Here is a 13,654-nt window from a genome sequence, read left to right as displayed (position 1 = left end):
ATGCTAGTCCACCTGCACTACCAAAACATCAACTTGAAAACTACATTTGCTCTCTTATGTTGGTTTTCTGATAATTAATTTTTAGTATTGCTTGCATGAAATAGCCACCTATTCACCCTTAGAAGCTCAACAGTCGGTAATATCAACATATGTTAAGTGGTTTCCTTGTTCTTCCCATGATATTAGAAAATATTAATGTATTTTTCTGCAAAGCTTGATCTGCTTAGCAGAAGAGCTAGCCCAAATACCACGGTGAAATGAAGTGTTCTTGATGATGCATGTATAAATTTTTATGGTACTTACCATAACATCTAACAACTCTTTATGAGTCTTCAGGCAGACAGGTGATATGCATTCAATTTGATTTCACCTACAGTTAAAAAGAATGTAATATTTGTCAGGTGTGTGTAAATTTGTAAATTTATCTGATTTGCTTTTGGAGTAGGAAAACAACATATTATGAAATAGCCAATGAAATAAAATGGCAATAAATTTAGAAAATGTGATAGTTAGATCCGCAACATACTTGAGTATATAAGTAGTTCCATTACAATCAGTTTTGTCAATGAGACTACTCATTTGCTTTAAGTTAGATAAATTATGTCATGAAAAAATTTTAAAGCCAGTGGCATCTGATCAACAACTAATTTACTGTATGTGATTATTTGGAACAGACTGCCTAGGTTTAAGAAATATGGAGCAATACTGCTTTTTCATAATTTTTACTGTTATGAAGTGTTACAGAATGATGCAGAAATGATTTAAAATTAAATTTTTTTGTGTGCAGTGATTTTATCGTTAAACCTTTTCTGGAACAGGTGCTTTTTAGACTCAGAAATGCAGTCAGTGCTCTCACTGCCTTTCACATAATAAAACTTAATACTGAAAAAATAAGAAATTCATTATGAAATTTGAAAAATCTAAAATTCTAAAATTTTCTAAAAAAATTAAAATTTCTGAAATTCTTAATTTTATGGAGATATAGAGATGTACTTGTACCTGGTTTTAACTATATAAGGAGTTAACTAGCTGGTTTTAGTTGTAATGGATATCTGTGTTGTGAAATGCTATGCAAAATCATGTTACGTAAATGATAACTAGTAAATTTTTTTTAATTATCCACATTGAAAGAACTTTTACCCAGGAGTGAAAAAGATAGGACAGAATGAGATCTCTGAAAGCTTCTATAGCTAATCCTACCTACTCAGAAGAAATAAAGTAATTTACAGTAAGTTACTTGTTGGCCTTGAATATGTTGTGCATAAGTTAATTTAGCATTACTGCAGATTTTACTGCTAGATAATTGATATACACTTTTCCTAACTCAGACTCATTAGAAAAATAGCCCCCAAATTTGCAGCTAATGTATCCTGACTTTAAAACCCTTGACAGTTTCTGATGTCCTGCATTGTTTGAAACAGGAGGCAATAAAACAGGAAGGAATAGAACAGGAAACAGTAACTTATAGCTAATAGTTGGATTCATTTTCGCTTTTCTCAGAGACTAATCTAATCTATTTTCTACGGAATTTTTACCTCTTTTTTTTCTGGAATGAAAGATCTTGAGCCTAAATTTATGGAAAAAATTAATTAAAAATACTACCTGTGGTAGTCTTTTTATTTTTTTTTTTTTGAGGTCATTTTGTGAGAAATATGGTTTCTGTATAAATGTTTTCATTTAAAACTGATAGAAACACTGTAGGAACTGGTAAAGATGATCACAGGCATAGCAACAGAGTTGTGGAAATTCTCCATATACTTGCTGGTAGTTTCTAAGAGCTTTCAGACATTTTGTTGCAGAGGGAGATTTCCATTGTGTTCAAGCAAGAACTTTGTGGAAGTTTTTCTGCAGCTGTGATCGCCATGATGCTGACTTTTGTTCAAAACCAGCTGTTTAAATACCAAAAAGTCACCCAAAACTTTACACTGGAAAATATTGGCCTAATGGCTTACAAAACCTGATAAACGGAGAAAGTTTTTTTTCTCATGCTTTGTAGAAGTGCAGAGATTTTTAAGGCCAAAATTCAAGAGAATATTTTTCTCAAAGCTCTTAATAGTGCTCTTTCAGGGTGGCTTCTTGGTGGGCTTTTAAAGGAAAATAAGACACTCATTTGAGACTTTGAAGATAACAGAATTTATGGACACACACACCTGCATCAGGTCCTCTAATGATATGAAGGCTTAGATGTGTCATATTAAAGTTTAAAGGATAAACAGTTCAGACAAGCCTTTTCCAGAAGTGCAATATTTAGAGCAAGAACACAAAAGCCATGTATTAGCAAGTTATTTTCTTCATGTGCCAAAGGAGCTGGGAGTTACTGAAAAGTCAAAACAGCCAACCCTTCTTTTGTAATCCTCATTTTACCCTTTCAGTTAATACTCAGAACAGACTATGTTGTAGCACTTAAAGTAGTATGCCTTAATAAAATAAAAGCAGAAAGATATTTAGTTCAGTCTTCTTCAGGTACAAAACAGTACTGCAATACAGCCATCTGGTCTTAAGATTTACTGCTCAATATTCATTTAGTGAGAGAAATTATTTCTCAATTACTGTAATATCTGACCTGCTCCCAGTTGCTTCTAAAGAGTGCAAATAATAATCTTCATGCCTACCTTTTCAGCCTACAGGAAAAATAGTTCAATCTCTTTTCTCCAAAAGAAATCAGTTTTGTATTTAGTTATAAAATGGATGACAGCTGTTATAACTAATAAATCCACGGAGAAACCATTTCGTTGTTGAAAACAGACACAACCCTGGAGCTCTCAGTCAATTCTTTGTGTCGCTTCTGTGTCACGGGGCTTCTCACTGAGTGGTAAATCACCCCTGCATAGATTCACGTCTTTTGATTTCAGCCACCTTGTTTTCTTCATTCATACCTTCTTCCTGTGCCTTCTCTTGTGCTAAGTCTGTCTGCAGGGTTGGCACGGAGGTTTTTGGGGCTTACACTGATTTTTTTGTGAACTTGACGCATAAAATGCTATGCTGAGTTTGATCTGTCACACTATGTCTGTATAAAGGCAGGAACTGGTTCTCCACAGCTGTTTGACTTCATTAACTGTTTTTTGCAGAACAGGTTGTGATGAATTTGCAAGTAACTGTCATAACATAGAACTTTTTTTCTGTTCCTTCTCAGATATGCTTCCTCCCTCCTTGCCGTCCTCCCTCTCCCGAAATTATGATTCCCTCAACCTCCTGACACTCACACTGGAATGTTCAAACATTATCCTGGCTCTTGTTTAGGCCTAGGACTTCCAGCTACATTGAACAGCTACTCTCTTATGCCCATGCTACTGCATATTCCACTGGAACTGAAACATTGCTGTATCTGAGTTAACAAATTATCATTTTCATTTGCAGAAATTTGTTTTATAGAGAACAAAATAAAACAGAACAAAAAAAAAGCCCAACCCTCCCCTACACTGTTTCTAGAAAATACGTCTTGCATTGTTAGGATCATCTTTGCTCATAGAATCACAGAATGGTTTGTGTTGGAAGGGACATTAAAGATCATCTAGTTCCAACCCCCCTACCACAGGGAGAGTCAACTCCCGCTAGACCAGGAGGCTCAAGGTTCTGTCTAACCTGGTGTTGAACACTTCCAGGGAGAGGGCATCCACAGCTTCCCTGGGCAACGTGTTCCAGTGCCTCACCAGCCTCATCATGAAGAATTTCTTCCCAGAGTCTAGTCTAAATATTCCTGTTTTCCAAGTTAAATGCATTCTCCCTCATTGTGTCACTACAAGCCTTTGTAAAAAGTCCCTCCCCATCTTTCTTGTAGCCCCCCTTCAGGTGCTGGAAGACGGCTATTAGATTTCCTCGGAGGCTTCCCAAGCTGAACAAGCCCAAGTCTCTCAGCCTGTCCTCATAGCAGAGGTGCTCCAGCCCTCTGATCACCTTTGTTGCCCTACTCTGGACCTGTTCCAACAGCTCCATACCCTTCTTATGTTGGAGATTCCAGAACTGGACACAATAATCTGGGAGGGGTCTTGCAAGAGCAGAATAGAGGGTCAGTATCACCTCCCTCAACCTGCTGGTCACGCTTCTTTTGATGCAACCCAGGGTGTGGTTGGCTTTCTGGGCTGCAAGCAGACATTCAGGTTCACGTTGAGGTTCTCATCAACTAGCACCCCTGAAAGCGTGCAAACAAAAAGCTTACCTATGCTCTACATAAAATCAGATAAATGTTTATTAAGTAAATGCCCACAAATGCTGTTGATTATATTTTTATTTATAGTTTGCAGATATTGACTGAAACTGTAGAGTATTAAATTTTATTTAACATTACCCATCGTGGATTTTGATTTTGTTATATTTTTTAGCTGTAGCGTTGGATTTTGTGATTAGTTAAACTAATTTTGATGTGTTTAAATATGTGAACCTTGAGCCCAGCATGTAAAACAGTTTTTAGAATAACACTTTTTAACCTCCTATGCTAGGCGAAGGTCCTGTTTCAGATTACTGAGAATATAGTGTGGGGTGCAAATAGTCAAGTAAATTGCAGTAACAGTTATAATAAAGCTGGAAAAATCACTTTTTTGTTCTATGTTCAACATCTTACAAACGAATCCCCACGCAGTTCCTCACATACAGTTCCATGAGAAATACAAGCGGCTGTTGCTAGACGAATGTGAAATTGTCCTGTTTAAATTGCATTTCTCTCCTTCAGTCGTCCACCTTAGGCTTTCGAAATAGTAATGTTTCTGTGTTAGTACATGCATGTCTTCATCTACAGGTATACAATCAAGTTAATATGAAATTCTACTGTGTAAGTCCATACTCATTAAAGGGTATTTCTCAGTCAGAAGTAATTATTGAATTTGGGCACAGAACTGTGAGATAGCTGGGTTGTAAGCAGTGTATGCCCTCTGTTACAAAGGTCTTCTGTATTCTTCCAGAACAGAAGTGAACGTCTGTGTTTCCTGCAATGGAAAATATCCTCTAAATTCCCTGTCTGGGCAGTTCCTCAAGGCTATTTAAGTCACCCAAAGCAAAAAAAGAAATTCTTCCCTGTTCTTTTCTCCTACATCTCTCCTTCCCTGCTAAACCGTTCCCTAGATGTCTTCTCAGTATATGTGAGAGGAAATAAATGTTGCCATAGGTGGACATGAGAAGTGAGAGGGATATGTCCCTTATATTAAGAAAGATGAAAAACGAGGTCTGGAGCACTTCTGTTCCCTCCAGGGAAGAACTTCACCATTCACTCATAAAGGAAATGCTTTCTTGCTTTTGTTAAAGATTCATACAGATTCAAAGATGCTGTGTGTTTCAACATTTGCAAGCACTTTGGATTCTGTCTTTGGCTCACAAACATTAGAGGTACATAAAACTTTGTTTTGTTGTCATACATCTTCCTTATCTCATCCAGCACTTTCTTTACTGATAGATATGTGCTTATAGCGGTAGAAAGAAAAATAAAGCCAACAAACCACAAAAATGGGAAGCTACTGTATCTAATATTTTTTTTTACAGCCACCTGTCTGTAGTCATATAAGTCTTCGGGGTATTTTAAGCATGCTTTTCGGACCAATGAAGATCAATGGTGCATTAGATGTAGGAAAACTGTGCATGTTTTGTACCAGTAATGTTATTGTAATGCTCAATAATACTGAATTTCAAGGGATACCCTCTTCAGCTGTTTTTTTCCCAGAGTTCATTATCTGTTCTGATAACATACATGTTTTTTTTTGCATTCTCTTCAGCAATAATAGGCCTTTTGTTGTTTGTTATTCATCATTTTGTTTGATAAAATGAAAAAATTACAGCTTAAAACAAAGACTGCCATCACTGCACTACTGTTATTCTTTACTCTTTATTTTTCAAATGAAAGTGAGGAAGATGTAAAAACCCATATAGTAGTATGTTGGAAATATCGACTAGATAGAGCAATCATGTGTTTTCCTAATCCTCATTCTTGGCAAGCCCTAATTTAACCCTGATTTAATGTAACCTAAATCCTAACCCTGTCTGGAAACTAAGCCTCAGATTAGAAATAGTAATCATGGAAATTCGTATCGCTGCCCTTTGCTGTCCTCTTGCCTACTGTTCACCTGTGGAAAACACACAGTTTTGTTCTTGTGAACATCTGCATATGGAAATATGTAGGACGCTGTATCCTCTTGGCTTCAGAATTTTAATGTTTCTTTTCCTATCTCTATGGTGCCCTGCATTTAAAACATCACTTCACATTCTTTGCTTTGCTTCATTATCATAACTCTGTTGGAGTTCTGTCCTTAGGATTGAGAAGGAAGGAACATATGACAGGGATTCCCTATTTCTCTTTTTTTTTTTTTTTTTTAATGACATGGCCTTTTGTATTTCCCTCTCAATTCCTGGTAAGCAGAACAGACATCCAAAATTTCAGTCATAACCAAATTTGGGTGCGTGATGTTCAGATGGTATATTGTGCTATAGGCTGTAACAGTGCCTGAGTGAAAATGTGAGGATAAAGCCTTATCTTTAGTCTTGTGTTTTCATGTAAGTGATGTTAATTCTTGTTGTTCTGAACATCGTTTTTCAAGGACACTGAGAGATATTTCATTGTTCATGTGAGTGAGACCGGTCACTTTGGAAAAAGATTGCTATGTGCAAGCTTTAATTTAGCAGATTTTGGAAACTGCCAAAAGGTGCAAATTCCTTTTTTCTATTTTCATATCTCCATGAATATATCCAATTTCAAAGGCTCAATGCACTCATTTGTTAAAACAGTGAAATTATTTAAGGCTAAATGCTAATAACAATGAATGTTAACTGACTTAATGCAATGTGAAATTACTGCTTCAACATTCATACAAATGATAGTTCAGTCTAAGTGGCTCTGTGTTCTGTTATATAGACATTACTTTGCAATTTGCAGGATAATTGCATACAGAGCTACTAAACAAATTTGTTTTCTTTTGCGTCAAAATTACTTTGCACATCTCTTCAATATATGAAGAATATTTTTAAATGCATGGTTTTTAGTGGGATGGTATGGGCAGCTAGCTGTTCTTCTGTTGAACATTTACTGTTAGTGAGTCTCTGATCATCTTATCAATGTCTAATGCATTTTCTTGTGTGATATGATTGCATGAAATTTAAGAGAAATCATAACAAATAGCTAGATCTATTCTTACAGTGTAGCCATTACCTTCCTTTACCAACTTAAGGCACCACTAAGTGAAAATATCCATCTGTATACAGCTCCTTTGAGCAAAGGATGCCAGGAAAGGAATTTATAGTGTGTTCATAATTACATTTTTGGCAAAAATCTACCTTGTAAAATATTTCAGTAGGAATAATGTTTATTAACTGATACTTTTGTGATGCTTTATATCTTTTAAATACAAATTAGTCTTTTATGTATAATTAGAAATATCTTTGTTTTTATTTTTTTCAATTTATTCATATGCATAGTTCTTAATAATAGTGCAGAATTCCAACTTTGCTGCAAAATGTTGATTTTACTCCCTCCCCTACTTACTTTGACTTTACTGTTCTCAGTCCTGCATTCAGTTCCATTGCAGAAAGAATGATTTTGAATAATACGGTCATGATGTCAAAACAGTGCAAATTATATGCTGCTGCCATCTGGAAAAAATGAAAATAAAAGCTTTATTTACACTGCTCTTTGAAATAATAAACTTTATCGCAGCAGTTTATATTCAGTATCTATAGTGTATTCTGGGACTACTCCATTGTGTGCTTTTTTATTCTGTGAGCTACAAAATGACTGAAATATGCCTGTGGCAAAGTTATTAGTGAATCTTGAAATAGATTTTTTTTCTTTGTTTCCTGAATATAATGGAGAACCACCTTCCATTTCCACAAAGAGAATAATTGGTTCCCATAGGACAATATTTTTTAAGAGGCACAGTGAAACACTTTGAGTATTTTAACTAACTAGCTATTTTAGTTAGGGGGTTTACACAGATTTAACTACAGGTTAATGTCGATATTCTGGAAGATAGGTATTCCAATGGTACAAATAGGCAGTGTGGAAGGAAATACTTAAGAGAAATATTATGCACTTCTCGTGTCAACTCTTTAGTCTTGGACCCTGGTGCTGTTACTTTGCTTTTATACTCCATAACCCACAACCAAAGTCATCCTAATTTGCTTCACATTTCTACTTCATATCCATTTCATAGTAATGTTATCATAATATGCTGTCGTTGATAAAGTGATTCACGCTATTCTGTCTTTGTTGTTAAAACACGATGCTCACTTCCAAAGTAATTCAGCAAAGTAGCTAGGAAGAATTTAAGACCCAGTTTCTTCCAAAAAAACTGCCCCTCTTCTGGCTGCCAGCAAGGCCTAGTCATGATCTCGAAGTAGCTTTTTATAGGAAAAATAGTCAAAATGTTACGAAGGTGTGGCACAAATGCTGAATGAAGATCACTGTTTTTCTCTTCATTTAGCTGTGACACCTGAATAGGTTCATCATGAAGAATCAAATCCATTGTACTGGATCTGGATTATATCGTGTTCTTTCTTTAGATCCAGCTTTTGTGTATGTGTAGGCTCAACACAATACCTTCAGACATTGTTTGGAAACTCGCTTTAAGATGAGAGAAAACACAGTTAAAGGACAAGCAGAAGAGAGTTTATGATATATAATTGTGGCACAGCTATGTTCACAGTTCTTTTTTCTTGTAGATACTCTTAAAAGTCTATGGTTTCTTTTTGGTAGAGCATAATTTAACTTGTTGGTAGTTTCGAGATACTACTCCATCAAAATTGTTGTTTACACATAAAAGCTGAGTTTGCACCTCTAAATGCTTTGCATTTGTGAGGGGAAGCTCACCTCTTCAGACAGGTGCAGCAACACGTGAGATAATGTATTGGGCAGTGTCTGTAGTTATATTGAAATCTGAATGTAGACGTTAATGTCCTTTTTCCATACGTGTTGCTTGGAAGAGAAGCAATTAACACTTTGACAAAACTGGCAGCAGATGTGGGAATCTGAAGGACATTGTTTACAGATAAGCAATGTCAAACAGACTGAATACACAGAGAAATGGTTTAGAAATACTGAGAACAACCATGATAGGAAGCAAGACAAGGCTGTTTCGTATTATTCACTCTTAAGGGTTCATGCGGTAACCAGTCTTTGTAATTGCCTCTCTATGTTGTTCAGAGCACACATTCAGTGAAAAATAACTCCTATAAAGGTCTTCCATCAACTGAAACGATACTAGCGCAGTACTGAAGGCATTCTTTTAATGCCGACAATGGAATGCGGTGCTCTTAAGACACCTAACAAATCCAAAGAATATGCTCTGTTTCTAAATTTCTTGTATCTGTCATCGTAAACAAAATATGTATTACACCTATGACTCGCTAAGCCCAAGGACAGAAAAATCTGCCCCTTAATGGCCTCTCAAAATCACAGTACCAAATGGCTTTAAGAAGGTCAAGTCTGATTTAAATTGTTGATGAATTCGAAGCTAATTCACTAGAACTGAATATTAATAGGGAACAGTGGTATATACTATGGTTTAGAGTCTAATAAGCATATTAATGAGCAGTAAAAAATATTTTTCTTTTCACCTCATGTAAAATTGTAGGGCTACCAATATATCAAAATTTTCTATTAGTCCTCTCTTACTGTGGCAGGAAGGCAGATGTTCACTGATTAGATGCTCATCTCTGTGTGTTTGATGATCTGTCAAACATGGTATCGTCAAAGTGTAAAGACAGTTTCGTACAAATCACTAATAAACCTAGAGAGATAAAAGCAATTAACATCTTAAAAACTAAATCCACTATGATAAGCACTCCAATTAGAAATTTCATTATGTTTCCTGGTCCATTTTATGTTGAATGTTAGGTTTTATTGCCAAATACCTGAAAGCCAGATTGGAAACAAGCCACAACTGTCAAAAATATAACAGTTCTGGCTATTTGAATCTGTTACATTGTGATGTTTCTCATGAAAATTTCATGAAGAGGGTTCATTCAAAGAGATTCTATGCATAAGGGGGATGGATGGAATTTAATTACCCTTATTAAAAATAAGAAAGGAAAGCTCTTTAGTGCTACATCCTATTAGTATTCAAGATGGCTTATCTTTGTTGTATACTTAAGTATTTGCAAAAGGGACACCAGGGTTTTCTGTACAACCCAAATATGAAAGGAAAGGTCAGGTCACAAAAATCCTGTTCTGTGTCACAAGTCAAGTCTTTTCTGTTACTCCCAAAGTGAAGACTTTATGTTTATAAACAGATATGAGATGTACTTTTCTGTGGTAAGAGTCTATAGCTAGTGAAGGATTTGACATTTAACCACTGACTGGTAGAAATACAAGCTCTGAAGAGTTGTGCAAATTTACTGAAGAATGGTATTTACCAGAGAAGTATCTATGTGCATTTGTATTGCAAGCAATCAAGTAGCTCATGGGCCACAACAGAGCCCAGGAACTGCAAGGTTTTATAGAATGTACGTACTTGCTATACTATTTTCAGAAAAGTCTGAAGACTTCTCTGAAACTATTTCAAAATGTGACATATCTTTTAATGAGAGTTGACATTGAACAATTTCTTCTGAGATCATTTAATCCCTTAATCAATTGCATGTCAGCAACCACCAATCAAGTCATTTAATAAGATGTGTTTTATAGTTCGTATTAATCCGTCAGTAACAGCAATCAAGTCATTTAATAAGATATGTATTTTACAGTTAGTATTAATCCTCTTTTTTTTTTTTTTGCTTGTCTATTTTGAACTGAAAAAATATAACAATTATTTTGCAATGAAAATGCTTTTGCCATTTATTGGAAATCAAGAGCAAGTTGATGTAATTCAAATAGATTATTTTATCTATGCTAACTTGATTTCTGAGGAGCTGTATGATCCCACCATGCTTCCAGTGTTCCTTGCTAGTGTGTGTCATCTTATGAAGGTGAATTGCTCTTGTTCAGTACTTCTTAAAACTTCACTATTGGCTGCCTTATGGTGAGGACTTTTGACGATATCTGACTGCTCTAATTGGCACAGTTGTACTCAATCAAGGTCATTATGCATGTCCTGTCACTTTAACTTTGATATCTGCATAACTCCAATTTTAGAGTTTCTTGGTGCTTTGCAATTTTATAAAGCATTCATCCTCACAGCAGTCCTCTGTAGCAGTAAAGCACTGTCATATCCATCTTAAAGATGGACAATTGAAGAAGAGGGACATTAAATGTTAACACCAACAGCACTTAGGCAACACTGATAAAAGCAAGTCTTCTATTTGGGTCTCCTAACTCCCTGACCAAATCCTGTACTGTCTGGTCACACTTCCTTTTGTCATTGTCTCATGTAAATGAAGGGAGGTTTTGCTGTTGTTGATAGGCATGGCAATTCAATATTTCACCTGTAATAATGAGGACTCCCGCAAGCGGAGCAGCATCAGTGTTTTAAAGTACCATAGGGGGAGTCTAGTAATTATGCACTTCCTGCAGTATCTACACCAATTTTAACAGATTTTATAAGTAAGTATAGTTTGTTACTGCTTATTTATGAACTATCTATTTTTATATCAGGATTTTGATCACAGTAAGTTACCAAAAATATTGCCTGAGTGTCTGGTTTTTGCATCAGTTTCTTGTGTACAAACAGTTAGGGGACCCTTGAACTTTAAGCAGGATGCTGATTGGGACTTTCATGAGTTACTGTGTAGCTAATGTGAAATCCTTCAAATCATACATTTATTTTGCAGAGGATCAAATTCCTCGAGGTTTCCCCACCATTGATATGGGCCCACAGCTGAAGGTGGTTGAACGAACTCGTACAGCTACCATGCTATGTGCAGCCAGTGGCAATCCTGATCCTGAAATAACTTGGTTCAAAGATTTCTTACCTGTTGACACAAGCAACAACAATGGCCGCATCAAACAGTTACGCTCAGGTACGGTCTTGTTACTGTTTCCACTAACGCCCAGAGTTGTTCTCTCTCACCTTTTCTTTCTTTTCTTTCTCTTCCTTTTTCTTTTTTTTTTTAAAAAAAAAATTTATTTATAGGTAATAATTTCTCCTCCTGCTCTCTTTTCTGTGTTACTGTGTTGTCCATGTCTGTGATGTTGTCATAGCCTTTTCTAGAGTCCGTCTCTATGTGTTTTGCAGCTTCTGTTTACTCCACATTGCTCACTGCTGTGACTGTACTTTTTGATAATTTTTTTCTTTACTGCTTTTTGCAGTACTCGATGGATCCATTTTCTCCTCTTTCTTTCTTCTTTCCTTTTTATTTTTTTTTAACAAATTTATTTCAACATTGGACTTCATTCAGAAATTGCAAGGAGTACCAATGGTTATATTCATCAAAACCAAAGCCTGCATTAGACACTTCAATTAAAACTTAAAATGTGTTTTGTGCTGTCTTTTCCACATTTGACTCCACCAAAGATTAGCCAGTTTTGACACATCTTCTTTCCTCTCACAAATACATAAAACACAATACTTTTTCCCATGCACAATTATATCTTAAACAGAAAATTTATTTAAAAAAAAAAAAAAAGAAACCCTTGGGTAATCTATGAAATAAAGATTTTTTTGCTGGCTGAACATTTTTCTAACACATTTAGCCACAGTAGTGTGCGCCCACGCTAAAGCTTATGAATCCTACATTTTCTGGATCTACAGAAGTCTGCTTTTGGTGTAGAATCCAGCTTTTGCTGCTCTCTCTCTCTCTTTGCCCCTTGCACCTCCCTAGCAGTTCTTTCACTATCCTCCTGCCCTAGTTTATTCTTTTGCTCTCTTTAGATTTTAAAAAAAACCCAAACCTCTAAATTTATGAAGTTTAAAGCTTATCCCTAAATAAGATCATTGGGGTATTATGAGCTTTTTTCTTTGCCAATTGTAGTAGATATCGTTGTAGAATCTAAGTTGTTTAATCACCTGTCTTCCCAGAATTCTCAGCTTTTGACCTGTCCTGTGATGTTAAATCGTCTTGTTAACTGACTTTTTGCTTGTTGTCAGAAGAACTGTGTAAATTAACCTTCTGTTAATGTAAAATAAGAATTAATTTTTCACATGTGACATAGATGATTTAGTATATAAAGCTTTAACTGAAAACTTTGTACCAAATTATAAGGAATATAATAATATTTTTATGCTGTCTTTCTTCTCTCCGTATTTAAATCTCCAGAATCTATTGGTAAGTGCTTAGTTCTGAAGCACACTTCACCCCCACTAATTTCCATATTCAGAATATTATGATTATTATTATTATGATTATTATATGATTACTATTATTATTCTTAAAATGCATGGCATGCATTTTACTAACAGTCAGTGTAGTCACCAGATCCCTATAGTGGCGCACACGCACACCTCCACAGAAATGTTTTCTTATCAGTCATATCAACACCTAAAAGAACAGTACACGAGTCACGTAGCTGTAGAACAGTAAATGCCATAATCCAGCCTAAACTACAGTGTTTGTTTTGAGATAGCCTTCAGTGTATCCTCTTCTTATTTATAGAGAGATTTATATATATTTAAATAGAATTTCCAATATTTTCCTAAACTATGTGATACTATAGTACTGTAAAGTTTCCTTTAAGTATTTGAGGGATATATATCTAACCCTATATAACCAAACATCTAAGAACTCAGATGCTACTGGCAGTGTTGCCAATTGTAGCCTTTGCCCTTTCTGGTACAATGCAACTTGCTTTTATAACCTGATAATACTA

The 13,654-nt window shown here is 35.5% G+C and overlaps 1 protein-coding gene across 19 annotated transcripts in view; it reads left to right on the top strand.

Annotated features, from left to right (window-relative positions):
- The window catches only part of PTPRD (protein tyrosine phosphatase receptor type D), a 928,191-nt gene that overhangs the window by 775,985 nt on the left and 138,552 nt on the right, over positions 1-13,654 (top strand). For all 19 annotated transcript variants that reach the window (XM_054055286.1, XM_054055289.1, XM_054055284.1 and 16 more), the window contains exon 10: positions 11,680-11,868. In XM_054055286.1, the coding sequence (XP_053911261.1) occupies positions 11,680-11,868 (189 nt within the window). The remainder of the gene's footprint in view (positions 1-11,679; positions 11,869-13,654) is intronic.

The sequence above is a fragment of the Cuculus canorus genome, chromosome Z, assembly GCF_017976375.1.
Source record: "Cuculus canorus isolate bCucCan1 chromosome Z, bCucCan1.pri, whole genome shotgun sequence".
NCBI classification, from domain to species: Eukaryota; Metazoa; Chordata; class Aves; order Cuculiformes; family Cuculidae; genus Cuculus; species Cuculus canorus.
Note: the sequence above shows the minus strand (reverse complement) of the source record. Positions and strands in the feature narration are given on the sequence as shown.